This window comes from Streptopelia decaocto (assembly GCF_964273445.1).
Source record: "Streptopelia decaocto genome assembly, chromosome: Z".
NCBI classification, from domain to species: Eukaryota; Metazoa; Chordata; class Aves; order Columbiformes; family Columbidae; genus Streptopelia; species Streptopelia decaocto.
Window position 1 is genome coordinate 40,710,858 of NC_138657.1, and position 20,858 is coordinate 40,731,715.

A 20,858-nucleotide genomic window follows, 5' to 3' on the forward strand; every position below is an offset into this window, starting at 1 on the left:
CAGCAGCCTCACAATTGCACTGGCATTTTTGTTTCTTGCTTTTTCCCAGCTGAGCAAAGGTAGCCATTGCCCGGTCTTGTACTTACGATGTCTGCATGTGTCTTGGCCTTACATTCCAGTGCTGGGCCTGGAGCCTGAGAGCTCTACCTGGCACAGGCCCAGAGGGCCACACCACATTGCCCATCTTTGGGAGATACCTGTGGAAAATGCATGCCACCAGCGCTGATCCCACCAGGGCTGCCTTTTCAGCAGCACCCAATGGGGCCACCTTCTCACCACCTCAACTTCAAGAAGAGAACACATATTAGACACAGAGCAGGGAAAACCCCATGGTAACCCTGAATGTGGGAGGTCACAGGAAGCACTGTGTCAGGAGCTGTTTGCTTTATAGGATTCAATTTGCAGTTTGCAAGCTCGCAAGTGAATCCAGATGTATGCCTGGATAGTTAAGCAATACTTCCCTTTCCTCAGCAGTCCCCAGTCACTGAGATCTCAGCATCTCTAAGCACGGGCTGAGACTGCTTAAAGGCAAGTGGAAGAAACAACAAACAAGTAAACGTGCTGATCGAAACATATCCCTCACTGCAACTCCAGCTCGAACAAAGGCATACGACAAACAAACGACTCACCCTGAGCATCCCCATTGCCTGCCTCCTGCATCACAGAGAGGGCGGCAGGCAGCTCCTGAGGCGGCTGGGCAGGCGGCTGGGCAGCTGCCAGGTGAGCAGCTGCCATGGTGGTGGGTGGGTCAGCACGGAAAGCAGCCCCCACTAGGCACGGCGGCACCCATAGCAGCACCACAGGCAAGAGCCGGCTTCGCTTGTCATTTTAAAAAATTTCATTATTTTTTAATTGTCCGTGTTTTCAGTTGTTGCTGTGCTGTTGAGGGAAATCTTTCTGTGCACACTAGTGTTCTGATCTGAAAAGGCATGCTTTGTTCTGTCCTGTGGGAAAAGATTTTATTTCCAGTTCTCAGAGTTCTGTATTTTATTGACATGCTTTAAAACAAATGCAGATGTTATATAGTGGTTGAAAGCTGATAGTGGAAAACTGAATCTTCATTAAAAACTAGTTTTCCTTTCTCCTTTTGGGCTATTCCACAGTACTATATACATTAAATATTGTTTTCTCGTTTCTCTTAAAAAAATCTTGGTCACTTCTACCAGTGGCGTGCGCAGTGAGAGGAAGAACTATTGGCATAATTTAGAACCTCTATATGGTCCAGTTCACTCAATTGTGTGGTCAGAACATGTAGGAATATAATTGTGGGAGTCAGTTTCCCTGAAAAGATTGTTGGGGGAGAATTAATTGTGTGCTGAAAAGTGATAAGAGCGTAATATTTAAGTAACAAAAGCTGTATTTACATTGCTTTAACTTAGAACTTCGCCTTAGAAAAGGTGAAGTTACCACCTCACCGGTAACAAGAGAGGTAAAATTGTTGAGTGGATCAAGCAAATGACTGCACTTGTGTTAGAAAAGGCAAGCAGGATAGCTTTGAAATATTATGACTCACCTTTGGTTAATCTTGAATGTGGTTTTATGGTACTTATTAATATTAAAAAATGAACTGATGTCTTACAGCAACTGAGTATAGATTAACTATTCCACACTAAGCAGCAGCTTAGCATGGAATTTTTTTCTAATGCCTGACACCCTATTGCCAGTTATCTGCTATTGATTACTTGGGTTATCGGACCAGATGTGATTCTGTCATTTTTCTGCTCTGTTTTGTTTCTTTTCCAGATGCACCGTAATTAAATGGTAGACAATGTAGCAGTGCACTCAGTGTCTAAACTTAAAAGTTTGATTTGTCGTTGCAGTGTAAATTCAAATTACTGTTATGCTGTCTTTCTTCTGAAGCATGTGATTGGATGTTTCCAGTTAGTATTTGAGTAATGTATGCTGCTTCCACAGTAATATTTCTTGCTTATCTTAGAAGGGAGTTTGTCAATATATGTAATATTTTCTTAACTATTTAATTTTAAATTTTCAACCTGTTGTCTCTTTCCAGGCTTTGCATGAGAGAAAATTTCCTGTTCCAAAACCTGTAGACTACAACAGGCATGCAGTTGTTATGGAACTTATTGATGGCTATCCTTTGTAAGAACTGAAGCTTGTATTTTCTGTTTTATAGAAACCCTAACAACGTTAGGTTCAGGGAGGTAACAGGGTTAGGGATTTCCTTGTCAAGTGAATGAATTCTGACTTCACCATAATGAATGCTCTCTAGCCCACACTCACTGGCATTTTACTTAGTTGTAGTCTTGTTCCTTGAAATAAGAGTAATTTTTTCAGTAAGAACACATCAAAAGTGCAGTGTGACGCAAGTTAGTACTGCAGCTGTTTTCTAGACATAAATCACATTCTATATGTCATCAGATATATACAATATTGAATATACTATGCTGGAGCCTGTTACGGAGCTGCTAGACTTCCATTGTTTGTTCCTTGTATTGTACAAACGATTCATTCTCACAATACTGTGTTGCTGCATTTGGACCAAAATATTCCACGTGATAGTTGTAATTGCTGACTACTTCTTGGCAGTTTATGGTACAATAACTGCCTTTTTATTTGGTTTGTTTCTAAAGACTACATGATTTGTATTTTGGCACTTGTGGGTCTTTGCTTTCTCAAGTATATGTTCAGGAATGCCTTAACGTTTTTCCCTCACCTCCACAACTTAGTCTAGAAAATACATTCGAATGGGATATTTGAATTTCCATACAGGAAGAGCAGTTGCTACTGAGACTATAACATTACCTAGAACAGGAGAGACATAAGTTATTGATCCATTATTTAAATCATGCGTTATGACAATGGTGCATGGTGGTAGACAGTAAGAATAAATTGAAATGAGATGTAGCCTGGATAGGAGGAGACATTTTTTCCCATTGAGGACAGTGAGGCAGTGGCATAGTGTGTTTGGGGAGGTTGCACAGTCCCTCTCTATCCCATGAATTTTTCAGTCTCCAACTAGACAAAGCCCCAAGCAATCTGGTCTGATCTAGAGTTGGCTCAGCTTTGAGGAGCATATTGGGCAGGAGACTCGAGGACCCTTTTAACATGAATTACCCTGACATTCTGTCAGATATATTTCATATACTTTGTATTTTTAAATTACGTTTTTCAAGCTTCAGAATATTTTTCATCATTTAACTTTTCAGGTGCCAGGTGCACCACATGGAAGATCCTGCCTCTGTCTACAGTGAATTAATGGATCTAATTGTAAAACTTGCCAGTCATGGTTTGATTCATGGTGATTTCAATGAATTTAATCTCATATTGGATAATGATGACCGTGTCACTATGATTGATTTCCCTCAGATGATCTCCACATCACATGCAAATGCTGAATGGTGGGTTCCAATTTAAAGATGTTTTCAAAGTAAATCTGACAAGTGCTGATAACAGCATATAGTCAACCATGACTTGTTTCCATAAGCCCGTTTTCTGATTCTTTTTCTACCATTGTTGTCATGCAGCACAAATAGTGTTCCAAACATAATTTGATTTATGAATGAATAGAAATGTCTCTGTAGAACAGAGGCTTAAAACTAAGGAGTTTCTTTACATTAGCTAAAGAGCTGTGAGGTAGTTGGTCTAGCTATAAGTCTGGCAGCTGATGCATGTGAAGCCAGGCAGTTTGGCAATTGGAGTCTTCTGAGGGCAGGCACAAACCTGAAGGCCACATGCTAGTGGGAGGTGGGCCAGCTTGACAACCAGAAGCAGTATAGCCACCTCTCGTGGAGGTAGACCTACAATAATTGGTCCCAACGAGAGTGGTTCATTATTGTCACTGAAGTGACAGTGTATACCAGAGCTGCTACCTCTGCAAAGACATATCCCGAGTGTCCTTCTGCTAGCAGACTATAGGCATACATGTAATGCCAATTGAGGTCCCATTGCTACTAGAGAATCCAGAGCTGACATTGACACCTGAGCACAGGCTATAGAATAGAGACAGGCAAGGCACATCTGAACACCAGCCACAGTCAGACAAGCAAAAATTACTTTTTGGAGTGCATCTACTTTCGTGGTTTATTTTTGGAGACTTTCAGTTAATCCTTTGGTGTAAGAAAACGTATGATTGGAGCCCATGTATGGCAACAGCAGCACAATTCTGTCAAAGGTCTCCCACCACCACATACAAAGTGCTTGGCAGCTCTTGGAGAGAAATCTGTTGTGGACAGCAGAAGACTGAACCTGCAGGGTAAAGCTAGAAAGGGGAAATGCTTTCCCCTTTCCAGTTAGCTCAGAATGTACCTGTATCACTTAAATTTTTAACACATACTATTCCATGCATTGAGTGTGCATAGTACAAGGTTTCTCCTTACTAATTTTCAAGTTTTAGTTACAAATTAATGCACTACTTGATGTGTGCTTATTAAAACAAAGCATTTTAAACCTATTTTGTTATAGCCCAGACAACTCTTCCTACTGAACATGTGAATTTAACATACTCAATAATACTATTGTCTTAACCTCTGCATTTTCCGAAGTTCATTCTAAATACTTTGTTTCATACGTGGACATTCAAGCTAAGGGAGTACTCTAAAGTTCATTTGATCTGCAAACTTCACTGTGACCTTAGATGACTTTACACATTTCAGAAATTCTGCTGCTTTGGAAAAAATAGGCTTAACAAAGACATTATTAGGCTGTAACTTTGAGGATCAGTTCATCCCTTGCTAAGTCCAGTCTCAGAAGAGTCTCATCTGGCAGAGTAAGAGAAAATGGTAACTCAGACCAACCCATTAGAATACTTTTCAAAGAGTTAATTGATGTTTTAAAGAAACATTTTGAAAATAAACAGCAGACATTTCCATCATCCCTTCTTTTCTCCTGGTGCTGAACCAGACAGCTTTTTTATATTACCATTTACCAAAACAGACTTGAGGTTGTACACAAAAAAGAACTCACTGTGAGAAGTCCTACATCAGAAATCAAAAAGTGCATGCACATCTTAGCCAAAGAATAGGTACCTCAAATCTTGTTAAGCTGTCACTGAACCAGTCTCTTAACATGTAAGAGTCTCGAAACATAAAAAGATTTTTCCCCTTAATGTTTAAAATGGAAATGCAACTACATTCACTTAGTTTGCTTTTCTAATCCTGCTAAAATCAGCCTTAGCTGTATAAGGCAACAGGCCTACATACCTTGATTCCAATAATTTATGTGTAGGATTTAACTGAACTTCCTTACTTCTTTCAACAGATTCATGCAGCTGTGATGCTACATAGAACACTTATCTACTCCATCTCTTCACTGACCTGCCACAGTTTTATTTAAGACCACATACAGCTGCTGGCTGAGACTAGCTTTTATATTGTTCCAGAGTGAATAGGTGTTTCAAAATAAGAATAATTTAAAGTGCTCTCTCTTGCTTCAGTGTTCACAAACACTTATGTCCTTAAGTTTATTGTGTTTTTAAATATAAACACAATTTAATTCTATTACTAGATGCATCTTGCTTAAAATAAAATTTTTAAAAATCATGATACTTGTTTTTCTTCTAGGTCTTCAGACCCCAAGCATATAGCATAGTAAGTGTCATGGTAATATTTTTGAAGAGAGAAGTTCCAGAATCCTCATCGCATTATGTAAGTCATAAGACATAAAGGAATTAAATCTATTGTTAACTGTGCAGGCATATTTAAAAAGTGCTTGCCAGGTCTGTACAACACTGTCATTATTATGTATTTTTCTGGGCAAGATTTATACATGAGATCATGGAAGGAGTGAAGGAAAAAATAAATGAGAATTGCTGGCTACAGAGAATGCATATTCATCATACGGATTGCCATGTTTGTACAGGTACAAAAGAAATCTTGGATTACTAATTGCTATCAGGTTCATACTTGTGATTCTTAATTAAACCAAACAAATATCTCTTTATAATGAGGACAATATTTTACATTTAAATTTCATGTCACTGCAAAAATTTATTTTTAAAGATTTCCCTTCCCTCTTAAAAGGAATGTGCTGCACAACAAAATATTCTTAGTCTAAACAAGCACAGCAAAACAGATTTACAACAAGATACTGTTTGAAATTACTGCAGTTAAATGATTCCAGGCAGTACTACTGATTTAAATTGCAGTCAACAGTTTTAACCAGAAACACAAAACAAAATCCCCCAATCAAAATCACAGGAACCAGAATGAGCTTTACTAACTTCCAGAAAAACATTTGGTTGTATAGAAGCGATTCCTCCATCATATAAAAGGATTACTGGTTATCAGCATAATTCTTTCAACTGTATACATTATGAGTTTTCTTATGTTATATGTGAGTTTTAATAAACTATCCCCAGAAACTAGCTGCATCCAAGCTTGACTTAATGTTGTGCATATTTTCTCGACGTTGTTTGGTATAAATATTTGCCTCTCCTTTTCGCAGCCGTTGCCTCAGAGCAGTCTTTTGTTGTTTGGTCAGTTGACGTTTTATCTTCTGTTTCACCAGTTCCTACAAATAAACAAACAATTCAGTATCAGAACTTTTTGAAGATCATTTAGTACTACGACATGGCACATTTTCAGTACCAACGTGAATGATCCTAACTGGAAGACCTCCGTACATCGAGAAGTTAGTGATTTACAAAACAGTTAATGTGAGTTAAGTCCAGGTCACTGCTGCACTGCACTAAGCTGCACATATACAGGTCTGTCCTCAGGCCTGTGTTTGCTGCACAAATCTGTTGCCAGTAGGATAAACTAAGCCAGCTCCCACTCAGTACTGGCAATTAGCCTTCCTGTGTGACCCTGCCTTCATCTAAAAGTGCAACTGCAAGTTCTCATGGGAACATCATAAAATAAGTGAAGTGACTGAAAAGAGATCCTCTGCTATGGACAAGGTGTACACAGCTTACTACATTTGTGCTGGAGTTCTATTCAGTGTGACACCTTCAGGGCTGCCAGCATCTGAAGGGGTGTGGGATTATCTATGCTATTCTCTTCTGATAGCATGAGCTCTAATAAATAGCATTTTCAATCACACCTTATGGAATTTAAGCATCTTTCTTATGGGGATCATAAAGGATAAGCACCTCTTGGTGCAAAACATATACCTTCTACAAAAATGTAAAAGCTGGTAATATTCTATGCTTGAAGATTAGACAAATGTATTTTAAATTTTAAAAAAGGGACCAGTAGAACATTTCATGTCTTGGTTTGTGCCTACTTCTTTTTAGCATCTTGTTTTTTCTAAAGTTTGGATTACAAAGATCTGAATATGATTCTAATGGAAAACAACAACTCTTTGCCACAAGTATGGCAAGAAAAGACAGGCAGTCATAATGTAAATTCAGGAGTGATTCGCAATTCCTCTTGCAGTTCCCCCTCTTGTAAGGCACTCTCCTATTAAGATTCATTAAGGCAGGACTGTCTCATATCTCTACAGCAAAAGTACTGAAAGAGCAACACTGACTGTTATTTCCATAAAACTGCAGTAGTTTTATGAAATTTCATCTTATTTACACCTATGCTTTCATTCTGATTTCTACTCTCCATTATGATGGCAATAGCTATCCATAATAAAAATAAAGCCATGATGTCCAAATTACTGGACAAGAAAAAAATCCATCTGCACAGCGTCAGCGAGATCGGGTTAATTTCCACAGGAATCTGTGGGGTACAGCCAGGACAGCTGACTCAAAACTGGCCAAAAGGATATTTGATACCATAAGGTCATGCATGCTCAGTTTAAAATTGGGGGATGGCTGGGGGTGGGCAGCTCTCTTCCTGCTGCAGGTGGCTGGGGATGCTCTTGTTCTCTGGGACTGCACAGGGTTGTGGTTTTTTTGCCCTTGTCTTCCAAGAGAGAGCTGGTGTCCAGAAAGGTGCTGGGAGGAGGCAGAGCTGCGGTCTGGAGTTTGCAATCGCTGCTCCAGGGAATGGGGAACCACTTTCACAGAAAACAAGCTGCACATCTGTGCTGCCACGTGGTGAGAGACAGCTTTGAGCATCTCTCGCTATGTATATTTTTCATTATTATTCTTCCCCACCTGCCTTTCCTTTTTGCTGTTCCTTTAAACAGTTCTTAACCCAACCCATAACTTCTGCCTTTGTTTCCCGGGTCTCCCCATCTCACCGGGGATGGAGGAGGGGCGAGCGAGCAGCAGGTGGTTCTAATGGCAGCGGGGGTGGGGCTGGGGTTAAACCAGGACATTCTAACTACACTTCTTTTACAGGTAGCCCAATTCCAGTTGCCTTGTTTTGTTTTCTTGACTGTACTATCACCTCAACTTCTCTGTAGCCTACGAAGCAGTAAGTTGGTATCGAGCAAATCAGAAGCCAGAAAGCATAATTTTGACAAGTTATGCACTTAAGAGTTGCTGTGACTAATACAACTAAAGTAACATAACACAAGGCATTTAATGAAGCCAATTACTCAATCCTGGTTTCAGTAGGAATCCTGTAATAATTAGGGAACCACCTTAAGAGAAATTTTTTAAGTTACGTTGCATGCAGGCCGCCTGTCAAAATGTGGGTAGGAACAGTTTCATGTAGCAGTCAGTATTTAATCATGAGCTCTTTGAAAATAAAAACTATAGAACCTCTTTAAAAACAGTCCTGAAGAAAAACTGATCAAAACTAATTTAAACTGTTGCACTGATAATTTTAGTTTGCCCATAAAGCATCTGCCATTCTGTGTTTTCTATATGCAGAAGTCTGAAAGAAGGCTTCTCTATTTCTCCCACTGTGGTCAGGACAGATGAGTACTTTATACAAAACTCCCTAGAAGAAGTTTTGCAAGATGGATACCAGAAGTCTTTGACATGTAATCATAATGTAAATTCACCAAATTTTATTGCTCAACCACAGCACGTGCTGGGAAGACTCACTGGTCTTTCCATCATCATAACCTAAATGAAAGCAAATACTGAGAAATACTTCTAAGTAAACAGATTTACATTTTCTTATTTATATTTCTGATCATTTACGTTGTTTTATCTAATATAATTACATCAGTGCATATGAAGATCTGTACAAGCACAGAAAGATACCTTACTTCATGTGGAGCAGCAGATTTTCCAAAATCATGATCCTTTTTTTTTTTTTTTTACACAGCCTTCAAGTTATGACTGTATCTACTGCTATTAATGACATTGTTCATATATGCCTATTGAATTTGTTTGATTAATTTAAAAATTTCCTTATATTATAATATGTTTTCTCCACTGAACTAAAAGAAAGCTGGATAAGTAGATAAAAGCTAGCAGTAATAACAGGAATCGGCTCTAAGCAGCCCAGTGGGTCTTACTGCACTGCCATTACTTTGCATTTTTACTTTTATAAAAATTTTCTTACGTTACAAATGGCTCATGATACATACCATTTCTTTAGCTCTAACACTCAAAAGTTATGACTCAGCAACAGGCAGAAACATTATCTTCCTCAGCATAAAAGTATGGAAGTAGAAACATTATGCAAGGTAAATTGGCACAGGATAAAATTTTTAATGTGTCTGAATCTCCTGAAAGCTTTCCTGCTGAAGTGCTTTCATCTTTCTTTTAGAACAGAAAAGCAAGTATGTACATGCCATCTGCATATTTTTAACACATTGTATGTGTCAGCTTACAGAATAAATGCACACTCATAAAGGCTTCTATTGCTACATAATGACCACTGCTACCACCAGGTGGTGTACAGCAGTACAACATCAAGTAATTTTCTTTATAGGACTTGGTAGCACTAATCTGTTTGTTTTATTCTGCACACTTAAATTAGTAAACTAAAGAAAAAAAATGAAACAGAACAAACTCATAAAACCACCAAACCAAAAGAACCCAAACAATAAAGATTGTCAGGACTAGAAGCTAGGTAACTTCTGACAGGTCATCCTCACTCTTGCTGACTCGATCCCATTGTTTTAGCCTCATCTTTTGTCTCCTTAAAATGATACAATGACATCCCCTAGATTAAGAACTGTGATGACAAAGGTGAAAGTTGTTGTGGGGTTTTTTTTTTGTCCTGCATGAAGTCCTGTAAAAAATGTCTTAGACAAGGCGCAAACATGCTGTTCCTTAACATTTATTTAGTCATGTAACTTTATTGGTTATTGGTGTATCTTTAAAATACTTATCTTAAAAAAACATCCAAACATGAAAATGTAAAGCAACCAACTATTCCATTAATATAATAGGCATCGTCAGGCACCTTGTGTAATACAAGGCTGCTTCACAGAATAACATCACTTAATAGGACAGTAGCCAAGTCTTTGCTAGAAAAACACTGAAACAGTAAGTAACAGACTAAAAAGACTGTAAATTAAGAAGATCAAGACTAAAACCAAACAAATAATCACTTTTGCCAACACTAGGGGTTTCAGATACAGTATTTCTAGGACTAGAACTCTAATAAGGCAATAGAAATGCTTTGACAAGACTCAAACTGAAAAAGTAAATATTTACTTCTGGTACATGCCACAAAAGAGCTGAAACTACACTAATGTGTTCCCCAAACTAAATTTTTCAGAGTTTCTCCTCCTAACTGCAAATGAAAATAAGACTGAACAGAGATACCTATATTTACAAAGGGAAGTATGTAGTCTGACCTAATTTTAAAAATACCTTATGGATTAGGTGTCAGCTCAAAGAAGTTTCTTCCCATTTTGTACAGGAATACTTTATAACTAATAACGAACATTGGCCTTTCTTCCCTTTAAAATGAAAATGAACTTTTAAAGAAAAAGATATTAAAGTCTGCTGTAAAAATGTTCTGATTTATATAATGCATACTGCCAAACAATGACTATTGAAGTGAGTTAATAGAAATGTTTCAGAAACAGTGTCAAGAAATCTCTGAGAGGTGAAAAAGGTCAAATTAAATCTTGAATCAAGCATCCACTATTAAAATAAAAAAAAATTAACTGTGTTTAACAACAGAATGAATTAACTGATTATATGTTTTTGCATTAACCTACATTAGCCTGTTGCTGACGTAGAGCTTTGGGAGCAGAAAGCAACACATGAAGGTAAGTGCTAGAAATGATTCCCTGTAAACAATTCCAGAAATATCACTTCTATTTTTCTGTGGGTACATGAAAAGAGTCTTTTTAAAGATAATTAATGCCAGAGAACATTTTTTAAAATGTGTACTAACAGATATATGCAATTTAACATAGTCTGACAGTAAACTAGGTAATAAAAAAGTAACAAAAATATTTACCGCTGGAATAGTTGAACAGCTCCCAACACTTCTGACTGATGTGAGACTTTCAGTCCTTGTTCTGTGTTCAACAACCTGAACAATATTCTCTTCATTTCTAAAATACATAAATCAATATTTTATTTCACTAGCAAAATAAAAATAATTTTCCTTTATGAGCAACATGTTTTAGTCTTTTTGAGATATAATCTAAAAACTCCCAACAGAACATGCAAGTACTACAAAACATTGATATTCTAAATATTAACACTAGTTGTTCAATACCAGAATTTTATGAAAGGAAGGATCTGATGCACAATAGCCACATGTATACCAAGCATGTGAAAAGAAACTTCAGAACACTAAAAAACAATTATTTTGGATTCTGCACAATGTTTCAACAAGTCATTTCACCAAAAAGCAAAAAAGCAGGTGAGAGGGAGTATGAGCTTAGCATACGCATCCAGGTACATGGTGAGCTGGCAAACTCAGTTAGAATTTCATGTACAAGGGGCTAGCCTGAAGGTAAGCAGAATTTCTAAATATGTCAGGAAAGGAATTAAAAGCTAGAACAACACAATACAGTGAATTTGAATAATATATTCCAAGGAGCTTGTTCTTACTAACTTCAGCTGAGTGAGCAGCAGAATAATTTGGGTTTGAGACAGAGCTTTCAAATTACAAACCTATTGCTAAAAGTTATTTAGAAGCCGTAGTTTAATATCAAGAACTCTTTCACTTCCAATCTTAACTGAAATAAAGAAAAAGGGAAAAAATTCCACCGCAGAAAATAGATTAGTCTATGAATTAAATCCAACCTGTTCTCTCATTAGATACTACTGTACAGCTGGACAACTGATCTGTCATATATTACATATGAAGTATTACATACGTAATAGCAATGAACAGGTTACCTATTGCGACACCAACAGGAAAGATATTCACCGCAATGTTTTTAAAATAAATTGCATTTTTAGTCTTCAATTAAAACAAGCATACCTGAAGAGTAATTCTTTTTGAGCTACTTGAAAGATTTAGATTTACATTTATATTTACTCCTAGGTAGTAAATATGAATCTTTACCCGTAATGCTTGAATTTCTCGTTTAAAGCTGACAAGTCAACCAGATTATGGCATTTGTCTTCATGCTCCTCATCATTACAGCACCCTCCTTGACCTGGCTGATTTTCAACTTCAGCAGCATTCCCAGTTATGCTTTTGCCTACAAAAAAAGCAATTTCAGAACTCTCCTTATCTTCACTGGACTTCCAAAGCATAGTTTGCCCTTCAACTTTTTCTAAGACTGAGCTCAACTTTGACATATTCAGCCTTTGTGTATTTTCACTACTTTCAGTTGTATCAGCCTCTTCATTGCTATCCATAAAGTTGTCACAGGTTGTGCTTTCAGACAAATCATCCACTCCATACATGAAGTCTGCATTGTATTCTTTATCTTTGCTGAAGAAGTTGAACTTATTCTCAGCATCTTCTACAACTTCCGATGTCTCTGCTTCATGATCATCCTCATCAGAACCTGGTGGGTAAAGAAGTTCACCATCTTCCTGCATTTCTTTGGTATAGCCACTGGCAGCAATCTCTGTATCAAGAGAACACTCTCTCCTGTGAAAGAAATATGTTTTCTTTTAATATGCTGAATCATCGAGCTACCAATATACATTTTGAATTAAAAATATTAATAAATATAGACTTTAATTATCCATACTATTAAGAAAGAGGATATACTCTGTTGAAACACACAGACTACCACATGATAGTGCTGATCTTTACGTAAAGTATTAACAGAATGTGACCTAAGAGAAGCAAACGTTCACAGAAGATGATTCTATCTCCATAACAAGCATTTATTTGTTTGTTTATTATTTATATGAAATTATTTTATTTTAGCAGGAATACAATTTGGCTTTAAGCTCAAATTTTGTTTAAACAAACAGAAGAATAAAGGGTACACTGACACACGGAGACTGATTCAAGTGCAGTACCCCTTTGGAAAAGCTCTCAGACCAAAATAAATCCCTTTTCATTGTAACAGCTTCAGTCTTTAAAATAAGTGAAAAACTACTTTACTTTTCAAAAAGGGACAAAGGACCTTAGGAAGAGAACTTTGAACATCATAATGTTTGAAGCAATCATCATTTTTACTAGTATTAAAAAATCTAAATTGAAACCCAAATTAATCCTCTATATGCTACAACTGTCAAATAGGCTTTGAGAAGTGAGAGACACTGATTCTGCATCACTGTTAGCACTTCCTAGACATTTACCACTTGGACCGAGCTTTCGGATTGATGTCTCTTCCTTAGCTGCAAGAGAAAAGACAAAGGAGGCAGCAGCGGATCTTGAAGCACGCTTTAGCTTTTGGAAACCACAGTGACTTTGGTTGAAGAAAACACAATAGGAATGGCAAAAATACAATCTAAAATGGCATAGCTGGGCCTATTTTTTTAACTTCTCCAGAAGCAGCTCTCACAGGCACGCCTTCTTCTCACAAAACCGACACAAATACCATAAATAGGAGAACTCAAATTCATCTGGTAGTTTCTACCTGATGTCTTTGAATGCTGGGAAGAGTTCACTCTCATAGTTGAAGCGTTTCTTAAAGAATTCCTTAATACAGTTAACATCTCTATCAAAATACCTGTAAAAAAATACAGACTTGTACAAACATGAAATCAAGGTAATGAAGTCTACTGCAAAGACAAACTTCTACTTTACATTTCCCATCTTTTACTGATCTTATTTGAAAATTATTTCTATTAGTGACTTCAAGACAAACAGCTAGGGAGACAAATTGCATGCAAGCTTATTTCTAAGCATTTCTTAAATGAACAACATCGTTCTCTCTGAGAAACCATTAATTACATATTTGTTCTACAGAGACATTTCTATTCATTCATAAATCAAATTATGTTTAGAACATTATTTTTGCTGCATGACAACAATGGTAGAAAAAGAATCAGAAAACGGGCTTATGGAAACAAGTCATGGTTGACTATTTGCTGTTATCAGCACTTGTCAGATTTACTTTGAAAACATCTTTAAATTGGAACCCACCATTCAGCATTTGCATGTGATGTGGAGATCATCTGAGGGAAATCAATCATAGTGACACGGTCATCATTATCCAATATGAGATTAAATTCATTGAAATCACCATGAATCAAACCATGACTGGCAAGTTTTACAATTAGATCCATTAATTCACTGTAGACAGAGGCAGGATCTTCCATGTGGTGCACCTGGCACCTGAAAAGTTAAATGATGAAAAATATTCTGAAGCTTGAAAAACGTAATTTAAAAATACAAAGTATATGAAATATATCTGACAGAATGTCAGGGTAATTCATGTTAAAAGGGTCCTCGAGTCTCCTGCCCAATATGCTCCTCAAAGCTGAGCCAACTCTAGATCAGACCAGATTGCTCGGGGCTTTGTCTAGTTGGAGACTGAAAAATTCATGGGATAGAGAGGGACTGTGCAACCTCCCCAAACACACTATGCCACTGCCTCACTGTCCTCAATGGGAAAAAATGTCTCCTCCTATCCAGGCTACATCTCATTTCAATTTATTCTTACTGTCTACCACCATGCACCATTGTCATAACGCATGATTTAAATAATGGATCAATAACTTATGTCTCTCCTGTTCTAGGTAATGTTATAGTCTCAGTAGCAACTGCTCTTCCTGTATGGAAATTCAAATATCCCATTCGAATGTATTTTCTAGACTAAGTTGCGGAGGTGAGGGAAAAACGTTAAGGCATTCCTGAACATATACTTGAGAAAGCAAAGACCCACAAGTGCCAAAATACAAATCATGTAGTCTTTAGAAACAAACCAAATAAAAAGGCAGTTATTGTACCATAAACTGCCAAGAAGTAGTCAGCAATTACAACTATCACGTGGAATATTTTGGTCCAAATGCAGCAACACAGTATTGTGAGAATGAATCGTTTGTACAATACAAGGAACAAACAATGGAAGTCTAGCAGCTCCGTAACAGGCTCCAGCATAGTATATTCAATATTGTATATATCTGACGACATGTAGAATGTGATTTATGTCTAGAAAACAGCTGCAGTACTAACTTGCGTCACACTGCACTTTTGATGTGTTCTTACTTAAAAAATTACTCTTATTTCAAGGAACAAGACTACAACTAAGTAAAATGCCAGTGAGTGTGGGCTAGAGAGCATTCATTATGGTGAAGTCAGAATTCATTCACTTGACAAGGAAATCCCTAACCCTGTTACCTCCCTGAACCTAACGTTGTTAGGGTTTCTATAAAACAGAAAATACAAGCTTCAGTTCTTACAAAGGATAGCCATCAATCAGTTCCATAACAACTGCATGCCTGTTGTAGTCTACAGGTTTTGGAACAGGAAATTTTCTCTCATGCAAAGCCTGGAAAGAGACAACAGGTTGAAAATTTAAAATTAAATAGTTAAGAAAATATTACATATATTGACAAACTCCCTTCTAAGATAAGCAAGAAATATTACTGTGGAAGCAGCATACATTACTCAAATACTAACTGGAAACATCCAATCACATGCTTCAGAAGAAAGACAGCATAACAGTAATTTGAATTTACACTGCAACGACAAATCAAACTTTTAAGTTTAGACACTGAGTGCACTGCTACATTGTCTACCATTTAATTACGGTGCATCTGGAAAAGAAACAAAACAGAGCAGAAAAATGACAGAATCACATCTGGTCCGATAACCCAAGTAATCAATAGCAGATAACTGGCAATAGGGTGTCAGGCATTAGAAAAAAATTCCATGCTAAGCTTCTGCTTAGTGTGGAATAGTTAATCTATACTCAGTTGCTGTAAGACATCAGTTCATTTTTTAATATTAATAAGTACCATAAAACCACATTCAAGATTAACCAAAGGTGAGTCATAATATTTCAAAGCTATCCTGCTTGCCTTTTCTAACACAAGTGCAGTCATTTGCTTGATCCACTCAACAATTTTACCTCTCTTGTTACCGGTGAGGTGGTAACTTCACCTTTTCTAAGGCAAAGTTCTAAGTTAAAGCAATGTAAATACAGCTTTTGTTACTTAAATATTACGCTCTTATCACTTTTCAGCACACAATTAATTCTCCCCCAACAATCTTTTCAGGGAAACTGACTCCCACAATTATATTCCTACATGTTCTGACCACACAATTGAGTGAACTGGACCATATAGAGGTTCTAAATTATGCCAATAGTTCTTCCTCTCACTGCGCACGCCACTGGTAGAAGTGACCAAGATTTTTTTAAGAGAAACGAGAAAACAATATTTAATGTATATAGTACTGTGGAATAGCCCAAAAGGAGAAAGGAAAACTAGTTTTTAACGAAGATTCAGTTTTCCACTATCAGCTTTCAACCACTATATAACATCTGCATTTGTTTTAAAGCATGTCAATAAAATACAGAACTCTGAGAACTGGAAATAAAATCTTTTCCCACAGGACAGAACAAAGCATGCCTTTTCAGATCAGAACACTAGTGTGCACAGAAAGATTTCCCTCAACAGCACAGCAACAACTGAAAACACGGACAATTAAAAAATAATGAAATTTTTTAAAATGACAGGTGAATAAAATGAAGAATAATTCTGACAATTAACTGCAAGTTTCCTTGCTTTTTAAGATTTTTTGCAATCTTATGCAATACATTTTAAAGAAAAACAGCAGAACTGGTGATACATGAATTATAACAATGTTAATTTGAAATTCTCTTATGACCCCTGTTTCTGTTCCACGACTTCCCTGGCAAAGCTTCGTTTTGTCACTTGAAAGTATACAAAACATATAGCATTGAAATTCTCTGAAACATTTACTTTAAGTAGGAGGGAAAAAAAAAAATGCATAAATCCTACCAGTACTGCAAATACAAATTGATTAGAAGACAGCCCAAAAAGTGTCTTTCGGTCTATTACACCATTGCTGATATAATGTGAAGGGCTTCCTACCTTCATATAGGCGAACTCCTTCATTGCTGCTAGCCGGGATAAATATAGCCATGACATTTTATGTCTGTGCTTGTGGTAGTCACGCTTATTTTTCAGACTGCGAAAGGAAGTTCTTCCAAGCCTATGTAACTTCAATGCAAACTGCTGCTCCTCTTCATTTGCAACAATATAAATATCTAAAAGACACATAGTGGCATAGATCTAAGAAATAAATGGTATCTAACAAGCTAGTATTCAGTGAAAAAGTGCTGTGATAAGTTTCTTACTTCACTTCTCACAATTACAATTTCTGTTATGGCAAGCTCTACTACAGCTAAATTTACACACTGTATATTAGAGATCAGAAAAAGAAAAAAGTATTGTTAAAGACACCATGGTACTCCATTAGAAGAAATATTGATGTGATCTGAAACATCTTTCAGAGTAAGAGACCCTAAGGTTCCTATATTCAGGTTAACATTCGCAGGCTATCTGCACAGCAAAAAAAATCTAAGCTATCCTTGAGAGAAATCTAGGTCAGATGCTGGTGTTTTCAATCACACTCCGGAAGTGCCACCTTCTTTCTGTTGAACAGACAGTCAATCCAAGGGACCGGCCTTTGAATTTGAACAGTATTACCAAATAGCCTGCTTCATTTTACCATTTGTCCCCAATAATCCTTCTCATTCTTCAATTACACAAATTACATGCTGTGTCAAATTACAATCCACATGAACATAAGAGGAACCAAGATAGTACTCCAATAGTTTTGAGCCTATTTTAGTTTACTATCTTACATTTAAGTGGGATAAAAAAGCTGAAATTATCTGTTTGCTCAAATGGTTTGAAACTTCGAGAAGCGTGAGACAAACGGCATCTGCTTACAAAGTACATATTTAAGTGATGAACCAAGAAGCAGACAAACTGGTCAAAGTAGAATGACACTCTTGTGAAGAAATATTCAAATGCAGCCAGAGACCTCACACAGCATTTCAACAAGTGACCCAGAAATCTTGGTGTTTGACAGATTAACTGATGTGACTATCCAGAGGAAAATGTACCTAGTTTCTATAAAAATATTGCACCATTACAGATGTGTTTGCTTTAAGAAATTATTGAAGGATTTTTTTGTTGCTTTGTTTTTTGGGGGGAGTTTTGTTGTTGTTGTTTAATTATTACCTGATTCTTTGCCAACACCCATCTGGTTTCCAACAGAATTTATGACTTGTCGGGATGACAGAGTTTTCAAAGCAAGGTAATCATATCCTGCATTAGTTAACCGATAACCCTGGATGGCTAGATAAGAATAAAATACAAAGCAATTAATTCCTCATTATATAGACATTACATTTAAAATCAGTCTCAGTTTAAAATTATTTCAGCTTACAGCATACAACACACAAGTAATATTTCACCTGTTGGCTAATATCAGCCCAATTTGATAGAATAGCAAAGATGTTTAAATTCCTGCAAGTTTTATGAAAACTGACAACTGGGCAAAACATAGACCGGCTGTTTGCCTCTCTCTAATTGAGGCAATGGCAGTATTTTACACAGTTTTGGAAAACCCACAGAGCATTTTGGAAGATACACATCTAGGAGACACCATAGGAATGTGGGATTGTTCTGATGACCAAGAAAAACCCTTAATGCTCTGAGAAAGGGACAAAAAGGATAGGAAGTTCATGTAGACTCCAACAGTATGTTTGCAAAGCCAGATACAACTAAAAGGCTGAAGAAAATGGGGAAAGGCCTGCACAATTACTACTTGTCACATGACAGGGAATAAAATCTACTCTAGTAGCTATTTCTGAAGGTGTGAAATGTACAAGGCTTTTGCAGTCTGCTCTAGTTTGCATACCATAAGACTATAACGCATTTGGGTTGATTCCTGTATGCATTTGAATATCGCCTTAACTGATTATTCTTTTATTTTTCATTACTTTGGTGACTGAGTAAAAAGCAAGTTAGCTGTTCATCTCTTTTCTGCTTGTCATCTTCATAGGCACAAGCAGCTCAGCAGACAGCTACACTTGCTGCTGCACAACCCCAGATTCCCAGGTAGGTCCAAGAGAAAACAAAGCTAGCAAGTGCTCTGGATGCTCACATGTGCCAAGCTGTGGTACTTCTGCAAGTACCATTGTGAGGCACTGGGGACAGAACGAAAGAGGGAATCCAACACAAATTCAAACTCACTTTTAGTTCTTTCATAAGCTAGAAGTCTGTGCTTCACCAACTCTCTCAAAATTTTATTACAGCCACCATGTTTAAGGCTGGCAATGGAAGCAATTAAACTAGCAGGAACTATTTCATGGTTCTTCATGCCCATTTCCACCTAAAAGGGTAAATAAAAATAGATTTGTTAGGTCCCATCTTCAACAATGAAATAATATCAGATCCCACTTGAGACTAAAATCACTTTGCATGGATGCATTAGGTGTTTTTATGAATTAAGCAAACTATCAATATGCACCTTGCTCCTTGATACCCTTTGTATAAGTCAGCCTCTAAATGTCTACAGTACTGATCAGAAGATCACATATTTACAGAATGTTAGGGATTGGAAGGGACCTCGAAAGATCATCTAGTCCAATCCCCCTGCCAGAGCAGGAACACATAGATGAGGTTACACAGGAATGTGTCCAGGCAGGTTTTGAATGTCTCCAGAGAAGGAGACTCCACACCCCCCCGGGCAGCCTGTTCCAGTGCTCTGTCACCCTCACTGTTTCTTCTCATATTTAAGTGGAACCTCCTGTGTTCCAGTTTGTATCCACTGCCCCTTGTTCTATCATTGGTTGTCACCCAGAAGAGCCTGGCTCCATCCTCCTGACACTCACCCTTAAAGAAGATGAACAACTGGTTAGATTTCAGTCCCGGGAGTGGATCAAGGCGCTGTTCTACATTTCTGAAATAATACCTTTTTCTCATGCTTACACAGTCAAGGCTCAATTTGCCTTTGCACAACTACTTCTGTTTGTCTGTACAACTACACGGGCCAACTGGTGAGACCCATGCTTACCATGCAACCAGCCCAGGCAGCCTGCCACACACTGGTAAACCTTCACTCACCCCCCGTTCGACTGGGTGCTAAAAGCAATATAGAGTATAGTAGACATAAACTGGTGATGCTGCCTTACCGGCGGTCACCACGTGGGCAGCCGCAGCCACCACCCTGCCGTTAACGGTTCCTCCGAGGAGGCCGGCTAAGGAAATAACAGCACGACCCTCCCCACCGTGATATACCAACACCGGACCCTAAGCGGGTCAGCGACAACAGCGGCAGGTCCGATTCCCTTGCAGCCTTTCATCCACTGCTATTCATGGCACAACAAACCCGAGCACGGAACTGTCGCGACGCGCCGAGTCAACCGGCCACGCGGCGGGCAGGCCACCCCTTCTCCTGCCCACAGCCAGGCCTCCTCACCGCCGTCAGGACCCTGAAGTCCTCCCTGGAGAGGTACCGAAGCATCACCACGTTCAGCTTCCCCATGACGGCCGCGGCCGGTACACCGGAGCAGCGCAACCACCCTGCTCAACCCTCAGCAGCGAGCGGCCAGGCCCCAGCCCGGCGGAAATGCTCCCGCCTCACGGTTACGCTCCGACACATGCGCACAGCACTCGACACTGCCGCGGCAAGCACGGCCCGGCCGGAGGCCGCTTCCGTTTGGGTCCTGGCAGCTGCGTATGTTCTCGTGTCCTCGGACGGATCCGTGTGCGCTTCCTTCGTCACTGAGTCACT

The 20,858-nt window shown here is 38.2% G+C and overlaps 1 protein-coding gene across 3 annotated transcripts; it reads right to left on the reverse strand.

Moving 5' to 3' along the window:
* Nucleotides 1-5,925: 5,925 nt before the first annotated feature.
* Nucleotides 5,926-20,729, reverse strand: RIOK2 (RIO kinase 2). 3 transcript variants are annotated; one of them, XM_082075714.1, is made up of 10 exons: nucleotides 20,544-20,729; nucleotides 19,316-19,454; nucleotides 18,299-18,415; nucleotides 17,141-17,316; nucleotides 15,482-15,570; nucleotides 14,223-14,414; nucleotides 13,714-13,806; nucleotides 12,234-12,770; nucleotides 11,172-11,268; nucleotides 5,926-6,468 (listed from the first exon to the last, which is right to left on the reverse strand). In XM_082075714.1, exons 1-10 carry the CDS (start codon nucleotides 20,607-20,609, stop codon nucleotides 6,307-6,309), a joined length of 1,668 nt encoding a protein of 555 aa, XP_081931840.1. In that variant the 5' UTR covers nucleotides 20,610-20,729; the 3' UTR covers nucleotides 5,926-6,306. The 3 variants fall into 3 exon arrangements, with proteins under 3 accessions (XP_081931840.1, XP_081931841.1, XP_081931842.1); XM_082075715.1 differs by lacking the exon at nucleotides 20,544-20,729 and adding an exon at nucleotides 20,454-20,472; XM_082075716.1 differs by lacking the exon at nucleotides 20,544-20,729 and adding an exon at nucleotides 19,957-19,975.
* Between the last annotated feature and the right edge of the window lie 129 nt (nucleotides 20,730-20,858).

Coding starts and splice junctions, on each gene's coding strand:
- RIOK2 (XM_082075714.1), bottom strand. CDS start 20,609: ATGGGGAAGCTGAACGTGGTGATGCTTCGGTACCTCTCCAGGGAGGAC. Junction 18,416..19,315: donor AGCTTATGAAAGAACTAAAA/GTGAGTTTGAAT, acceptor ATTCTTATCTAG/CCATCCAGGGTTATCGGTTA. Junction 14,415..15,481: donor CTGATTGATGGCTATCCTTT/GTAAGAACTGAA, acceptor TTAACTTTTCAG/GTGCCAGGTGCACCACATGG.